An 18,113-nucleotide genomic window follows, 5' to 3' on the forward strand; every position below is an offset into this window, starting at 1 on the left:
TGTCTTTTCCCTTGCTTGATCCTTTCCTGAGTGCTGGTATAAGTTACTCATGTGTTTGGGGACTTTGGCTTTTCCTTAAGGAGTTCTCCTGCTGGTTGAAGTGTTATGGAGAGGAATTTGGTGACTTACTTATTAAAACAGCCAGAATTATGTTGTCTGGGAGGAAAGATGTGGTTATGCTGTTGAGGTATTCATGGCTTGTCTTATGGTATAGAATAAGCCTGACCACTATAAATAATCATCTTTGTCACTATATATAATTAACATGTAGCATTAACACACATTCTCTGATGTATTTGTTGCTGCATTCACTTTAAGGCATGCTCCAGTGTATGTTCAGCCCTTTTCTTTCTGATAGCTATGAGTTGTGACACAGATGCAAGGGCTTTTAGCACTGAAGTAGCACCATGTGGCTTCCAGTTCTGTCCTTGCTTCAGTTTTCACCAATTCATAAATAAACACTGTGTGTGGGATCTCACTTTCATGCTAGAAGGAGCATCAAAACCCATAGAATTTGTGGAAATGTTTAAGAGGACTGTGATTGTAGATGTTGCAAATTGTTTAAAGCTCTCAGTGGATTAAATTGAAGAGTATGCCTTTGGATGCTACAGGATTTCTGTTAACCAAATGCAATTGTGTTAATGTTAAGTACAGAAAGAGGTTAAATACAAAAGCTTTTTCAGAGATAAGAATAATTTTCTGCTGCTTGAAATCTTTGCAAATGAAAATAAGCCTGGAAGAAGGTTTTTTGTTGTTTTTTTTCCTGACATTTATGAATGTAATTTATATGATGCATTTTGAAATTGAGCAAAATGAAAAATTGCACACTATGCAGGGTTATCACTTTCTTTAACACAGCATTAATCCTTTTGCTGTTTATAATACATTTCCAGTGTAGAAGTAGCCTGTGATTTAGAGTTGTTTACACTGTTCATGCAATACAATCTAAGCTGTGATGTACTTCCAGGAGAGATACATAAGTATTTCGAAGCTCTTTATTTTATACATCCTGTCAGCATAAGAAGATCACGTCCCCAGGTGTAAGTTTCTGAGCTGAATGTTGCATTTTACAGAAATAGTGTGTTGCCATCACTGGGTGTTTGTGTTGGAATACTTAAGGTAACAGGGCAGTACTGAGAATTGTAGGTAGGGGTACTGCTGTCTCCCACTTGTATTGAAGAAATCTGAGGAAGGCCTGGATTCTCTGAAATAAAAATGCTTGCAAAACAAACTTCACTGGGTAGGAGGAAGTTGGACACTTGATTTCTTTTTCCCCTAGGACTCTTGCAAATAATACTCCTTGCTCAGACTCTCTAAACTAGCCTAGATCATGTTGGTGAAAGCCTTGCCGTTTGCCAGGATGAAAGACTCAAACACCTACAGATTGACAAAGTGCTTGTATTCAAGATTTATGCTATATTCACAGTGAGAGAAACTCCTTCCCCAGCTAATAGAAGTTACTTGGTTTTGAGTAGAGGCTCTAAATCAATTATCTAGAATTTAAAATCACAATTATATTCTAAGAACACCCTGAGGAGCCTTAAATCAGTTAAGTTCATTGCTTCATCAAAACCTTGATTGGAATAGATTTAGGCACAACATTTATATGTTTACACATGTAGGAGATCTGTTAAGATGTCAGCAATCACATACCATTAACCCAAATTAACTTTAAAATTAGTTTTGGATTGCATTCTGTTTTGTAAAGAAATCTATTTTTTTTAGGAAGTGCCCTAATCTTTGATGTAATTAGTTGGTTGAAAACACTGAACATTTCTCTTATGTTCACCAGATTGGTTTTTTTTGTTTAGGTTTGGGTTTTTTAGTGGTTTTTTTTTTTTTGGTGTTTTTTTTTTTTTTGAGCTTCTGGGTTTTCCAGGCAAAAATTTCAAGAACGTTTTCTACTTTAGCATTTGAGAGGTTTTTTTTTGTTTTTTTTTTTTTTTTTTTTTTACAGCTGTGCCCATCCATACGACAAAGCAATGATTTTTTTTAAATGTTCATTCTACTAGTTAATGTTTTTTAGCTTAAGCAATGCCAGTTTCGCATTTATGTATTTGATCAAGATTTACCAAGGAGTATAGCTGACTCCAAATGCTCTGTGGCTTCCAAATTCTGCAGAAGGATTTTATAGGCTTGGAACAAAAATGTTTTTAAGCTGAAGTCTTTATTTAAAACCTTATCAATCTAGTAAGTATTTTTTCCTTCTTTTTATATTTACTGAATATTGTCATCACATGCTTTTAGTGTCTTAAGCTGATGGAAGACATAGCTGTTGGTGAAGAATTCTGTGATTTAAATGATGTTTGTTAGTGGAAAAGTTTTAGCTGCATTTGAGTGTGTTCTTTTTCTTGCACTCACGTCTGCTGTAAAAAAGAATGTTAAAAGCTGGTTGACGTGATGCTATAAAACACAGAGAAAAAGCACACCATATAGAACTGAGTGCTTTCCATTGTACAGTATTTAGAAGATAACAGGATTATGGACTGCTTGTGAATGCATGGCCACATTTTGAAGAGATTTGCAAAAGCTTGGGTTATAAACTTGTGTGTGCTTTAGTTTAATATTTTAAAAGGTTTTTTAAAAAGTACAGGAATAGAACCTATTAAAATCAACTTTTAAATGTGATTCTAGAAATCTTTGCTACTTGGATAGGAACACATTTGGGACTGCTTTAAGTACTACATGATATTGATGCTTTGAGATGTTACTGCAGTACTGATTAAGCCTCAGATGCTTTAGTGGGCTAATTAGCTTTAGATACTCTTTATGTCTTGAGCCAGATCACTGGGGACAAATGAATGTTTGATTGCAATTTTAGAGAAGAAAATATGGCCAGGACATGAGAGGCCAACTTTATTTCATGACTTAATGTATCTGTATTTGAACTTTTTTTTGAGGCTGTAGTTACAGGTCTGCAGCTATGTAGGCTCCAGGAGCACTGGTGCTTCACAGGCAGTGTTTACAGACATTGAAAATCAGTAAAGTTCATTGCTAAACATACAAGATACACTTTCCTTTGCAAACAAATGCAATCAACCATTACACTTAAGTGATATGAGTAAACAAGGAAGACTTCTGATGTAAAAAGTATAGCTCCCCTGATAGTTCATACAGTAATGCTTTAGCTTTTCTCCTTATCAGCCAAAATGGGGACACAGGTATCATGGAACTGTAGAATATCCAGAGCTGGAATGGACCCAGAAGGATTGTGGGGTCCTGGCCCTGCACAGGACATGCCAAGAGTCGCACCATATGCCCGAGAGCATTGATAAAATGTTTCTTGAACTCTTCAGGCTTGGTGCTGTAAACACTTCCCCAGGGAGCCTGTTCCAGTGCACAACCACCCTCTGAGCGAAGAGCCTTTTACTAATGCCCATCCTGAACCTCCCCTGACACAGCTTCAGGCCATTGCCTCGGGCCCTGTCACTTGGACTTTTTCAGCATTTTAGAGCAAGAACTTGCAGGCGTGTATAACATCTGAAACCTGTTTTAAGAAAATGAGCAGCACTGAAAAGTATATCTAATTCTCATAATGCATTGCTGATGTTATCATTAGTTAAAAGCCAGAACAGTTCTTCCCCCTCATCTCAGACTTGGTGAAAATGCATACTTTTAGGAAACCTCTCCAGACAGAGTAAAGGAAATTAGCAAAAGTAAGAATTGGGCTTTCCTAGTGTTTCTCGTGCTGTTCTGCCATATGCTTGCCTTGGGGACAGGGTGTTCTCTTGGGCTCTTAGTGCTGGTGACCCCCTCTTTGCTGAGACCAGGGACAGATACAACAGAAACGGTCAAGAAGATGGAGACACTGTTTTGGGTCAGAAGTTTCAAGTTTGTTTTGTTGCTTAATCAAGGGCTTTAAAGAAGAGGCTTTTTGAGGGATTGGAAACATTTGAGCAAAACTGTGCTTGGTTTCCTATTATGGACATGTGCATAAAAACCATGTTGAAATCCAATTGAAATGTCTTGCCTCTTTTAACAGGATGGGGACAATGATTTCTTGTGACCAAGTTCCTTCCTTGATTTAACTCACATTTCAGATTAGCACCTGAACCTCTAGTTAGTCCTTACTGGATTGGAGGGTTTTCTGTTCTCTGTTCAAAAAATAGGCTACTAAATAAGGACTTTAAAAGTCTCGTTTGGGTTGTAGTGTGCAAAAGAATAAAATCCACCACTGTGTGTGTAGATTGAAGGAATGTGAATGGAATCAGAATATAAACAGTTTGTAAGTCAGCATGCCTTCAGGTGGAAAATACCCCTATGGAGCTGGCTAAAGCAAAGAGCTGGTGACAACTCCTGAGGAGCTTGCGATTCAAACAGTGGTGAGATAGTGGACAACTGCTGGAAACAGCAGCAGTCTGAGACATTGTAGTGTGTTTTTTTATTGCTTCAAACAGTAGGCTGTGTATATTTTCTTGTCCTTGGAACAATATTTATGACTTATCCAAGCAGACTGTGCCCAGTAGTGGACTACTGAAGCTGAACTTTGTGTTGCAATTAATTTGGGGATGTGCAGTCGGAATCCTTGCTCCTTCTGCCATGTGACATTCACCTCCCATCTGTTGGGGAATTTCTTGTTTCTTTCTCTTATTTAGAGGTAACCAAATTACTTGCTCCAGCACTAAGAAGTGCAGGAGATACTAAGAGATCTTAGATTTGCCTCAAATAAGCAATAGCATTACTGAGAGAGGATGTAGTATTAATTGATGTCCATTGAAATAACATGGGACAGGATGAGGACAGAACTCTGCTTGGGCTGGTTTGCCTGAATACAGTCATAAGAGGTGAAAAAGAATGGAATGTTTTATTGGTTCTGTTTGTTTTCCTTTTTCCTCTTGCTCTTTTGAGCTTTTAACTAGACCAAAATATATGAAATACAGTACAATGATGAAAGGGTGATCCAGCAATACAAATTGTTAGCTGATTTTTTGGATGGCTGTACAGAATTAGTGTTTCACTTATTATGTGTCCCCCTATCTTGACAGGGGTTTTGTTTTACCATTTCAGAGAGATGAATTGAGGAGAAATGGTTAATGATGAGTGGTGGAAGCAGGTGGTTGGTAGCTTTAGCTATTTATCTAATTGGCTGCATGTTGGCTGTTGTCCTAGCAGGCCTGACTTTTCCTAGGGAGGGAGCATAGGAAAACATGCAGAAACTTGCTGTAGCTGGACAAAGGCAAAAATCAGCATGATCTAAACTTGTCCTTACTGACAAGTATGATTTTATTTGTTTTTGATTCAAAAGATTATCTACTAATGCTTTATGGGTGTTTGTCCTAGAACAGAGAATGCTTGCTTGTTCAGGTGAGTTTGAGTGTCAAAAACATTTTCTCTTGTACTTCTGAAAGCATTTTTCTTGTGGTTGTTAGATGCTAACCCACAAAGAGCAAAAATAGTGCTGGTGATTTTTTTGTCTACATTCAACAAAGCTCTTGTTTTTTACTCTAAGTTCCATTGTAATTCCTGTGTCTGTTTAACATGCATCTGCAAAGATTGATGGTATACTGAGGTTTTCTTGTGGCACATTTAGTCAAGGCAAGTTGGGATATTACCAGTGCAGCACAGCAGTTCACGTTTGGCATTGTACACCTCAGCTGCTGACTTGACCCTTGGTGTGCTGCTCTTGGGAGGGACATGGGCATAGAGAACTATTCCTCTTGGATTTAAATTTTTTATCCAAATGTTTTTCTTTACTTGTAAAATTTTCTTTTTAGCTTTCAATGAAAAATAAGGCAGAAACACAGGCTAACACCAAGACACAGTTGACCACAGAATTATTTCGTTACAAGTATGTGCTTGAATTTGAAACTTTCCTAAGAGATAATTCTGGTAACTACTTTTAACAAGATAAATAGTCAACTTTTTTCATGTATTGATTTTACAGCTCCAAGCACAATGGAAACTGACACTTGTTAGTGGCTCCAGCTACCAACATAACACAAATACTCAACAAGAAATTTTATATGTGTTTATTGCAAGTAGGAATAAACCTATTGTTTGCTTGGGTCTATTATATTTTATTAGCATGACCTCAAGGGAAACTCAGCAGTAAAGAGGCAGAGGCTCTTTTTTTTACAAAAGTACAATGTTAAATGAAATTGTCTAAAACACAGCAAAACTCATTGTAGAAGCAATCTGTGATTACCTCAATCCAATTGGGTAGCATGGATTTTTTTTTCTAACTACTTCATGTCTCTCCCTGTGCTTTTTAAATGTAGCCCATTTCCATAATAGATGTCTATTTGTATGCTTTTCCTTGTACCAGTCATTAAATAGGAACATTTACTTTGAGGAGTTGTCAAATTGATACCTGCAACTCCAAAAAATGAAGGTGAGTGAAAAATGTTATTTAGAGACAGAAAAGATGTAATGATCCTAACTACAGTGAAGAATTTTCTTTCACATTCTTTCAGAAAATAATACCATGTTTCTTAAGATTCCTGAATCTGGATTGTAAAATGTCTTATACAAGGAAAGCTGCCGGAAATGGGATTTTTACTTCAGATTGCTCTTCGCTTTAAATACTGCATTTTTAATGCATAATACTTGAACTTGAAATTATTCTTTCAGGTATTTCTTTTTTTCATACTTTTTTTCTTTTTGTTAGTAGGAGCTCTCTTGTTTAACCAGTGTTGGACACATTTGCTAACTTAGTTATATGAACTGTGCTGGACTGAACAATCAAATGATTCAAGCTGTTCAAAGGAAAAGACCAAAAATAGAAGAATTATTGAAATGGATGAACTTTTACACAAGAAATGGAAGCTATGGTTCTTTTGTTTTTATACATATGAAATTTTTGTGGCCTCTTTCGGTCCTATAGCTTGTAATTGCATTTATAACCTGTGAAATTGACTGTTTATGTATATATGGATGAAACACATATATACTCAATCATTATAGAAAACAGGTCAAATGTCGTTTTGCACAGGCTTTGTTTTGACCTTCCCTCTATGGCTCAGCAGAGTTGCTTCTAATTTAGTCCTGAACTAATATAAATTAAATGTATGGTAAACCTGGAGCTTCAGGATATGGTAACTTTGTAGGATTCACTGTCACAGAATCACAGAATGGTCTGAGTTGGAAGGGACCTTTAAAGGTCACCTTGTCCGACCTCCTGCAGTGAACAGGAATGTTTTAAACTAGATCAGAGTCCTGGCCAGCCTGGCCTTGAATGTTCCCAGGGATGGATATTCCACCACCTCTACAGACAACCTCTTCAGTTTAACACCATTATCCTGTGTCCTACTGCAACAGGTCCTATTACAAAGTCTCTCCCCAAACCATTCTCCTGTGTCCTATTGCAACAACTCCTATTACAGAGTCCATACCCATCTTTCCTATAACCCCTCATAATGTGCTGAAAATCCTCCTTTGGAGCCTTCTTCTCTCCAAACTGAACCACCCTCACTCTCTCAGCCTCTCCTCATAGGAGAGGTACTCCAGACCTCTGATCAAGTTTGTTGCCTCCTCTAAACTTGCTCCAAAATGTCAGGGACCTTTCTGTGCTGGGGACCCCCAGAGCTCAATGCAGCACTGCAGGTGAGGTCTCACCAGAGCAGAGCAGAGGGGCAGAATCCCCTACCCTCACCCTGCTTTGGATGCAGCCCAGGATACAATTGGCTTTCTGGGCTGCAAGATCACATAGATGGCTGAAATTCAGTATTTTATCCCACAGCACCCCCAAGTCCCTCTTGGCTTCCTCTCATGAGGCAAAGAATTATTTGCTTTGCATTTGAAATACATTAGTTTGCAGTGTTAATGGTATAATGCAGTGTTAAAAGATCTCTTGAGCAACATGTTTTTTAAGTCAACAGTTCACAGTTTTTACATCAAGCAGTGCATGCTCTTGGTTTTGTGGTTTCCATTTGTATTTCACAAAAAAACACCAGTTAAACATGCTTGTTGCAAAATTTTTAAGTTAAGCTATTGTGAAATGCTGCTTAACATATTATAATTATTGCAGGAAGGGCATTTAATGAGAATAAGCCAGGTATTGCGCACTCTGTTGTTATGATTCTTTACTGATGTTGTGGTTGAGATGCAGTGAGCTGATCTTGAATTTCTTGTGACTATTGCTCAGAAACCACATGCTAATATGACATTGTCATATTCTAAGAAAATGGTCAGGGAGTATGTTTGGATTGAGGGGAATGGGCTGTAACTGACTTCCTCTAATGTCCTAAATGATACTGCTTACATAACGAGGTTTCCAGCTGGGAATCACTGCTTGGTGCAATATTTCCATGTGAAGAGAATATTTCTCTTTCCCCTGCTCCCTGCTGGAGCTGTTGTGGTGACGCAGCTGCTACCAGCTTCACCCCTTGCCAGAGATGTGGCTTTGCTTTGTGGCCTCATGGGCAGATGGCAGGTAGCAGAATGGAGAGAGGGAGCAGCTTTATTTTGTCTTCTCTTAATATGCTTCAAGTAACTTAGTGATGGTGATGCTGCGTATTCCTTTCCCACCTTTGTCTTTCCTGACAGGGACGTGTAACTGTTTGCAGCCTTGGTGCTCTTTTGTTCACCTTTACCTACTGTCCTGAGGATTCGAGGTTTGAAATAGAATTAGAAAATCATTAAATCACTGTTTGAGGGTATTTTTTGCTTCTCCAGTGGTGTTTTGTAATGCTTTTCTTCTTGGTTTCTAATTTTGATATGTTTGTAATAGGAAAAGGCAGACCTTTTCAATAAGAATATTATTTCTTGATGTATGTTTTACCAAGATTACCTTTTTCTCAGCATTGAAATCTGAAATTGTATAATAAGAGGTTTTGTTACCGACCCATAGTAAATTTGGATAGTGTTGTTATTTTTCCCTTCCTTGGCTTACTTTTTTTTAAGGACACTTACCTATAGCAGTGATGTGAACACACTGAACCATTACCCCAACCACCATTTATTCAACTGCACAGGGATTCAATTTGCATTTCTGAGGAAAAACATACGCATGTGTGAATGCATACAAAAGGCGAGCATGGCTAGTAGCTATTACAAGCTGATTTGTTAGAATTGTAGTGTGTGTCTCTTGGTGTTTTCTTTTAAGAGACAGGGAAGACACTAAACTGGAACCTGAAATCCAAGTTGAGTCTTTGCAGAACCTTTTATTAGATAAGTGATTTCACTTTATCTTTGACTAATACATTGATTCCACATAGGAATTAATGGCACAGTGCTGTAATAATAGTGCAACAAAACCTGATGAAAGATCTGGGGAAAGTGATTATATTTGGAAAAACTTACTGTTTCATAGCTGCATACTCACAGGTAGGGCTGTTTTCCATGATATCCCTGGAGGTGAGGAGGAGAAAAAGATATATTATTAACTGGGGTTGGTGAATTCACGTTACACCAGCAGTAAAAATTATTTTGCTTGTATTTATATATCTCAGTTAACTATCTGAGAACTCTGAGACAGGTGTGAAAATAAAGCGGCCATCTTCAGGTAGAGCAGCTCTCCATGCTCACAGATGAGCAGCTCTGCTTCTGGACCTCTCTTGCTGAGCTGTTCGACAAGGCCGTTGCTCTCTGTCATCCTGTATAACCTGTCCTTAAGACTGAAAGGAAAGCTGAGAACATAGGTAGTTCAAAGGCAGCTGTGCCTCATTCAATACATTAACATTGTTCCTGGTACTTTTTCTCCCAGGGATCCCAAGGCTTTACAAGATGAACCCAGGTATTAAGAAGGCTTAGGTTAAATCTGGATTGTAAGGAGTTTGCGTCATACATGGAGAGCAAGAAAATACTTAAAATAGCATAGGACCATTGCTTTCTCTACTGTATTTAAACAAACTGCTTTCATTACATTCCTGAAACTGTTTAAATATTTCTTTAAAATTAACTTAAGCCAAAAATGTTTGTTGATAATTTTTGATATCAGATATAATTATGTTGAATTATTTTGTTTAGGGATATTAGCATCCATGCAGGTTGAGAAGTTAAGTAAGTCCAGGTGGAACATACAAATATGGATCAGTAATTCCTAAGGTCTCTTTTCTGTTTTCCTTATCAGAGTTGGTTGTGCTCTGAGCAGTCCCCCATAGCCAAGCAATGACTAACACAAATAGTCCCTCTTCACTGCTGTAGGTTATCCAACTTCCTTGTTGCTATTGTGCGTGCAAAAAATAATAGTTCCTCATGTAATTTAAGTAGACTTTATTTGTTGCTTTACTCTCTCAGCACATAAGCACAGACTGGTTGTGCTGATCTGTGCATTCATAATGTCCATAGTTGTCTGCAGGGAAATGCAGCATTGGGCGGTGGTGGGGTGGAGAACCCAAAAAAAACCCAAACCCAAACAAACCAGGACCAACAAACCCAAACAAGTAACAAATCACCCCCTTCTTAGAATGAATCATGAATGGCCTGGGTTAGAAGGGACTTTCAAGATCACCTAGTTCCAATCCCCAAGTTCTTCTGTACTTGTAATACTGCAATTAGAATAAGCACTGCTACATCAAGCACTGCGGGTTTGTATATTATTTCAACATGTTTTTATATGTAATAGAAACAAAAAAAGTTTATGTCTCTCTGTGTGTATACATATCTCACTAAAGGTTCCTGCTTATGTGCTAGCTTTATATCACCTAAGGAGATTGTTATGCATCTCATGGAGAGCAAAATTTTAATTATTTTTTTTCAAAAGTGATATCATTGGGAAGGATTAAGGCGTTACATTCTTATGCAGAGTAGTTGTGTCTGGCTTCTACTTCTTTATGGATGTAGAGCAAGCTTTATTCTGTGGAAGTGACTAACTCTGACTCTAAGGAGTTACCGCTGAAGAGACCAAGGACCTTCCCACTGTGCCTTCCAGACTTACCTGGTAGCCTTGCAAAAAGAGATACTGGGTTGATAAGAGCCACAGCAATAGGAAACATGGGTAGCTTTGTCAGCAGTAACAATTAGCACTTTGTTATGGCAATTTCCAGAGAAGTCATGTGTGAAACATAAATTGCAGGTCAAATTAATAGTTAAAATATTTTCCCACAAACAAATACATTATTTTTGTTGTTAGGGGTTACTGCTTTGGGAGTCCTTATAAATTTTGCATCCTTGTTTAACTCTCAATTGAAAATATATTCAGAATATGGAGGGGAAGGAATACTGATACGATGCATACAAAGTCCACTGGAAAGTACTACACTTATGCCCTAATGTTGAATTGAAGTTGTTACTCTGTGTTGATCTAATGTTTGATGTTAATACTTGAAAAGTGCTAATGAAACTCCCTGGCACTGAGCTGTTCCATCCTGTTTGCTCGCTTATGCAAAGGAATCTCGGATAGTTTAAAGATGTTCCTTAGTAAAGACTGGAAACAAGACACTGAAAAATCCCCATCCAGCCACTTCTAGAGAGGCCTGGTATGTTTGATACAACCTTATTTTCTGACATAAAGTGATCTCAGGGTGAATTGCTTATGTACTTAACAACTCCATTTCTGGTCTCAAGGTAAAATTTCCTCAAAAGCTGCAGACTTAACAAACCTACTCCTTAACTCCTAAGTTCCAGTGACAACTAGTATTTCAGAAACATGGGCAAAATTAGCCTTAATTGATCTTGTCAAATTAAAAGCACAAATTTTTTGTTGGTTTGTGGAAGGTGAAGCAGGCATGCTGGTTCATCAGTGTTTATCTCATGACAGATGTCAGGTGATTCCAGGAATATGTTTATGTGAAAGATGATAGATCTCCATTGTCTGTGATGTCATTTACTGACACCAAATTATTTTTTGTAAATGGCAGCATGAAACGTGTTTTAACAGAAATATTAAGGAGATTGTGGTAGTTTTTTCTATGGTACCAATTGTTTAGGAAAGCTTTAGATTTTCTTACAAATCTCATGTTGTTTGCTCTGTCTTGTTAGTAATTGCACAATTTTCTTCATAATTTTTTTTGTGTATGGTAGGCTTAGAGAAGGATGGCTTTTGCATTATTGCATTATGTGGAATATGGTAAATCTGTAAACTTCTATGCATTCTTTGAGAATAAGTTTCTTCAAACATGATGGATATCAGAATAAGAACAGGTTTTTACTTTTAATGTATTGGTAAAAGGTAATTTTGTGTGTCTGTATATGACCACAAATGCTTCTAGTTGGGAGTAGGTGATTTTCCTTGTAACTCTTCCCATAAAACGTATTGAGTCAGGTTTTTACTAGATCTCTAATATGTAAATTATCTAGTATCCAAATATTTAACAGTTTTAGAAAATCAATGTGGACAAACATTTTAATGAGAGTATTTATTTTCTTTTTGTATTTCATGTCTTCTGTTACATCATAGGGGAACCATGCTAACATAAAACTCAGCATATAAAAATACAGAAAAACAAGGGAGTAAATCTGAAGTAGGAATGTGAATGGCTGCTTTGTTAGACACAGATTGATTTAGGGGGAGAGAAAAAGCCCAAAGACCAAAGTAATTGTGTTTTACTCTTGAAGTGTTTTACTGTGGCACCACCCTTTTGCCTGGCGTCTGTTGAGCTGAAAACTACCCTGCCCCTGGCTCAATAAAAACATTTCTGATGGTTTAAGACCTGTTACTGCACCTACATCAGACTTAGCAGAGGAAAAATCTGTAGTCAGTTTTCTTCCATTCTTTGAAGCATTTCTTTAGGCTTCTATTAAACACAATAAAGGGAATGCAAGTCTGCAAAGTGAAGGACTCAAGTGAAGGAAGAGGTCACTCTTTAGATGTCATAACTAGAAATATGTTTTATAATTTCATACACAAAGCTTTGATCAGTAGCTATCTCTGCAGCCTTTACTCTTTATTGGTGACAATTCATTTTTCTCATAGCTGCAGATGTACAGATATAAGGTATATTACTCAATTTCCAGAATCAAGCACACAGAAATGAAAATCAGTGTGAAGAACAGTTGTGCAGCCTTGTTTTTGTACCTCATGAAAATCCTTACTTGGTGTTTGCTGAAGGTTCCTTCCAGTTTCAGTGATGTGATGCAACTTCCATGGCACATTCTCAGGTGCCATTTACTAGCATCTAATTATTTTTAAAACGTGAGAACTCTTGCAGAGGGTATGATTTTTTAACGTTCTTATGTTTTTTTCTTACTTTCCATTCCTGTAATACGCAAGCGCTTTACACAAATGATTTAATTTATTTTTACACTGTTCTCTGTGGTCAGAGCTTAGTGGTACTCCTTGTTTCTTAGTGTTTGGAAACTTAGCAAGCGGGAATAGGGTCAAATGTATCCTCAGGCTCAGTCATCTGATATGTGACTCCCACAGGTTTCGTGCTTCTGAGCCTTAAGCTGTAGCTGTGACCTTCCATGCCTGATGCCTCTTGGTGAAAGCTGCTTGTGCAAGTCAGACAGGCACCACCCAGGGTAGTGGGTTCTAAAGTGAATGTAGGTACAATTTGCAAGTATAAATGAATTCTGGAGCAGGAACACCCTTCAAAACTGGGCTGTGACTGGGTTTCTGGTTTTGTTGTTTGGTTATTGTTTTTGGGGGCTGTTTTTTTTTTTTTCTTTCTTTCTTTTCTAGGATAATCACGGCTCCTCACTAGGACACCATGTTTTCTCCTTCTGGAGACCACAAAACCATGTTTTCCATGACTGTTACAAAGATCATAGAAAGTACAGTTGCCCTCATTACACAAACAGTGGAAATTGATCTTATCCAGCATGGGGTGAGATGAGAGTCCGGGGGAAATTTATGAGCCTGGGTAAATAATTGTGTTACAAGTGCACCAGGAGGAAGTATTAATGTGTGGGAGCAGCCTAATTTCTGACATTTTTGCATTTTGAGTCTTTGACTATGCAACCTAAATAGTGTGTTTTGCCCACAGTTTTGTGTGCATTGTTTTCTAAGGCATAAAAAAAATCCCCAACGGCAATTTGTTACATAATGCTGTGCTTCATGCATCACTGGAATGTCTTTTCCAGGCTGCCAAGTTGGTCACTGTTCCCCCCCAGTACCACTCCCTTGTTCCCCTCCATCCTGCATTTGTGCTGTGCAGTTCAGCTGTTGCTTGAACAGATGTGAGTCCCCAAAAGCAGAGGCAGCAGAGGCTCACTGCTGCTGCTTGGGTGGTTGGGCTGCAGCCTGCTGAGTCCTGGAGCTGTGTTTGGAGGCAAAGCTGTCCTACCTGGCTGTACTCAATGCAGTCAGCCTCTACTGGGTCCTCAGTCTTATTCATGAAAGAGAGCTGTGATTTCACAGTTCTGAGAGTTAGGATTTCATGCTGGGGTTTCCAGAACTAATTAGATATTCTAGAAATTGCAAAGTACTAGAGGGGAGGCATTTTAAGCTGAAAAATAAGGTATTGGCCAACTGGTAGAATACTGTTTGTAAGCAAACTGGAAAATACAGCAGCTGAATGTTACTTGGTTTGAATTTGGTAATCCTAAAATTGTTTTTAAATGACCACTAATAGAATAATTATATTTTTCAAGGAAGAAGGCCAGGAGATGCAGAGGTGTCAGAGCCTTTCTGGCCGTTCTGGCTTCTCCTGCTTCATATCCACACCCAGTGACCTGTGAACCCAAAGGTTTGACAGGTGGGGAGGGAGATAGTGGGGGTTGTATGTGTTCTTGCAGATGGAGGTGTAGTTAACAGGTACACTTTGTTTACCAAATGGTAATGGTTTCTTGAGGAAATAACTCTGTGCCTTCTGGGGCAGTTTTGTAACTGAGTGGAATAGTTAAAGCTCTACAAATGGCATTTTAAAATGGTGTTTCATTATAACTAATGAATAGGCTGGCCTACTGATATTGCTCAGGATCAGCTATAGCCACAGTGGCTTGAAGTGTGTCTATAAAGCTAGTATTTTTGGTCCTTGAAGATTATAAAATGGTTAAAGAAAGTGCAATGGATTCTGGGAGTTCCTTGAACTTTTAAAACAGTCACATTATTTTTAAGGATGAAATTGAGAAATACCCCCAGTCATTCATCACTTCCACTTAGCAAATGGAGAGGATGGCAATGGCCTAGCTTTAAGCAGAAAAAATAACTACTACTTGATACACTTACCTCAGTAGTTGTAAGGACAACATTTAATATGTTTTGGGCTTTTTCTGCTTCAGTTGCATGCCGCTGTGGAAGGCTCACTGAGCTTGAACAATGGAAGAAAAATCTGTCTCACCTTTCATGAGTTAAAGTTTAAACAGTGGGGGCTAACTACCTACAGGTCAGGAGAAACAAAGGCTTTTTTTTAGCTTTGCACCTGTCAAATGCTGGAAATAATTGCTGTTCTAAAGCAAAAAACCCTAAACACAAGCTGTACAGCAGCTGCGAGGCCCAGAGTGTGGGTATATGCAGGTACCTGGGCTAAGCAGGTTGAGGAAGCAGAGCTTATGGTGCAGGGAATTGTGATGTGTTTTGTTGTGTGGAAACCATGGGATACAGGTGTGGTGTTTGCACAGGAGAGAAAAGCCCGAGTAGTCAGGAAGGGAGTTTGCACTCGGGTGGGAGGTAGGGAAAGCCTGGCTGGAACTGGAGCTGAATACGGCTCCAAGCGTTTTTCCAGCTGTCTCAGAACAGGCAGGAAGCCTCTCCCCTCGTGGACCCTCCCTCGCTTATGTCTTCAGGTCAGAGGTGTAGTCACTCTCCACACTTATGAGTCACACTAGGAAAGGTTTTCTCCACTCCCATGTTACAGGAATGAGAGAATTACATCCTAACACTTCTTTGTAGGCTTCAATTGGTACCCTTGTTTTGCTGAAATTAATGAGCCATGTGGCTCTTCTATTGCTAGAGATCCATTATTGAGCACTTCAAAAGCTGGAGGGGATAAAAAAGGTGCAGGTACTGGAATTTGAATACTGCTCATGTTTGTTTAGCTCAGCCCTAATTGATGAGGTTTTTAAATTTAGAAAGGTGGGTTTTTTTTGTAATTTCCAGACGTTTCTGTGTCAGTTGGAGTAACCCATTAGTACTGAGAGAAAATGTAAAACTTAAAATGGTGGGACTGGTAATAATTTACAGGTGATGGAATGAAAGTTGAATTACCTCCATAATTCCTTAGTTAAGGCGTGTGCTTGCAGCAGCTTTAGCTTTATCCTAATACATTCTGATGTGAAGCTTCTTGCGTAACTAATTTCCTTGGTAAGGAGGTAATTGGAGGATGCTTGTACTGTTCATTGTTTAAGGAAACAAAAAAGGGAAATTGTCTGATAAATCTGTTGTACTTGCTTATACTAAACAAGGCAGTAGTAACCTGCATCAAGGTTTAACATGGAAATAAACGGTTAGTCCCCCTTCCTCCACAGGGCTTGTTTTCTTTTTTTCCTTCCTATGTAAAATTACAATACTTAAGTAAGCAATGAAACATGATTTATGTAGTCTGAGAACACCTGGATCCCTAAAGCAAGGTGGCCTAATAAATGTTGACTCTACATGTTGAGTTTCTTGCTGTATCTTTTAAAGGCTGACTTCTAGAATGGACAAGAAAAAGGAAACTGCGTTTCAACATTTGTGACAGGAGATGAGAAAAAGGGCAGCTGTGCTCTCTAAAGGGTTTTTAGCTGTAACTGACCTAGCTACAGGTTATTTGGGAACAACACAAATGTTCAGGACTTGGAAATTACAAGTGTTCTGGTGCCTGGCTGTAGCTTTGTTTGGTAGCTTTGTAGCTTGGACCATCCTCCGTGGAGTAGATGAAGCTAGCATGAGTTTTAGGAATGAGGACACTGAGAGAACTATGTGATATCTTGAGAAAGAAAACTGTATTTATGTACTTAATTGCATTTTGTATAATCAGCACCTAACAAATATTAATGGAATTAATCTACTATGTGAGGAAGGAAAGTATAATTACTTTTGTTTTAAGAGAATGAAGACATTAGAACTCACAAAGTTCTCATAGGACGTTGGTAGCAGAGGTAGGAAACCAAACTGGTTTACTGGAGTCCCACTGCAATTCCAATAACATCAAGGTTTTCCTGCTGTTGTGTATGCCAGAGTTTACAGCCAAATCCAGTCATGTTTTTAGGACTGAATTGTATTGTTTATTTTCATTTTAAAAGAAAAACAGAAGCACATGAGAAATTTCTTTGCTAACCTGTATAAAGGATCTTGAATTTTCTTCATGCTAACAAAAAGCCAGTGTCTTTTTACTGCAGGTAAAAGCCTTGCTTTCCTAGTGTTTATTTTTGTGCTAATCTTGTGTGTCTTGTTAAACTGGGAATTGAAGAGGTACAGAAAGCTCTGTATACACTTACAGAGGAGCACAGAAGCTTGTGCTCCTGCTGTTCTGTGCAGCCATGGGCCTCTGGCTGCTGGCACTTAAATCCTCTGTTTCTTCTTGCTGTTTTAAGTCAGATTACTGTCTTTTCTTCACATGTAGGATGGGGATGCTGTGTTTCAATATGGTCATGAAATTCAAGGATGCTGCAGTGCTGCTCTGTGTTGGCGCTGTTGCTCAGTGCTTCAGTGCAATGAAGTGAGGTGTAAAGCCCCATACCTCGTAATCTCATCATTCTTGGTTGACTTTTACTATTGTTGTGTTAAAGAACTCAAAGATGGGCCAAAACTGTGCCCCTTTTCCAAAGCTTTAGTATTTCAGTGCCAAGTTTATTTGGGTCTAGGACCATACTTTCATTAGATATGGGTAAGGCTTTTTTCTCTCCTCATTCCTTGTCTTAGGACTGTGAGGTCTGTGTGCACCACTCTTGTGTTATAGTAGTAATAGGCAGCCTTGCCTCTACACTGGCAATCTAAGTGCACCAACTCACAATTTTTGGTTATACAGATAAAAAAAAGCAGTTGGTTATTAATTTTGAATTTATGGTATTGAGTACTTCATGTTTGGCTCTTTCCTAGTTGTTTTGCACACAGAGAATTTACCATAATAGTCAACTGGTCTTAATCTGTCATACCTGTAATGGGTATGTAACCTTCCAACTCTGTGTGCTTAAACAAAGATACACTATGTACTGTAAAGTGTATTCTGTTTGCTCATTTTTTATTTAATAGTGACAGCCTGGGGACTCTTAAGTGATTCTTTGCAAGGGGCATGGTCATAATGCATGTATCAGTGAGGCTTCTTGGGTTTTCATCTTATTCAGTGCTCTTTTCATTGATGTGGATGATGGGATGATGCTCGTTATTACCAGGTCTGTGGAGGACACCAAAGGGAGGAAAGTGTTTGATGGCA

At 38.4% G+C, this 18,113-nt stretch overlaps 1 protein-coding gene across 10 annotated transcripts in view; it reads left to right on the forward strand.

Moving 5' to 3' along the window:
- The window catches only part of CDKAL1 (CDKAL1 threonylcarbamoyladenosine tRNA methylthiotransferase), a 375,203-nt gene that overhangs the window by 69,900 nt on the left and 287,190 nt on the right, over nt 1–18,113 (forward strand). Inside the window, exon 1 of one of the 10 annotated variants that reach the window (XM_085573581.1) lies at nt 1,917–15,546. The exons of 8 other annotated variants lie outside the window; for them this stretch is intronic. In XM_085573581.1, the coding sequence (XP_085429707.1) occupies nt 15,190–15,546 (357 nt within the window). In that variant the 5' untranslated portion in view covers nt 1,917–15,189. Of the gene's footprint in view, nt 1–1,916; nt 15,547–18,113 lie in introns of those variants that run through there. One more of the 10 variants, XM_085573580.1, reaches the window with a different exon arrangement.

This window comes from Lonchura striata, chromosome 2 (assembly GCF_050655825.1).
Source record: "Lonchura striata isolate lonStrDom1 chromosome 2, ASM5065582v1, whole genome shotgun sequence".
Lineage (NCBI taxonomy): Eukaryota > Metazoa > Chordata > Aves > Passeriformes > Estrildidae > Lonchura > Lonchura striata.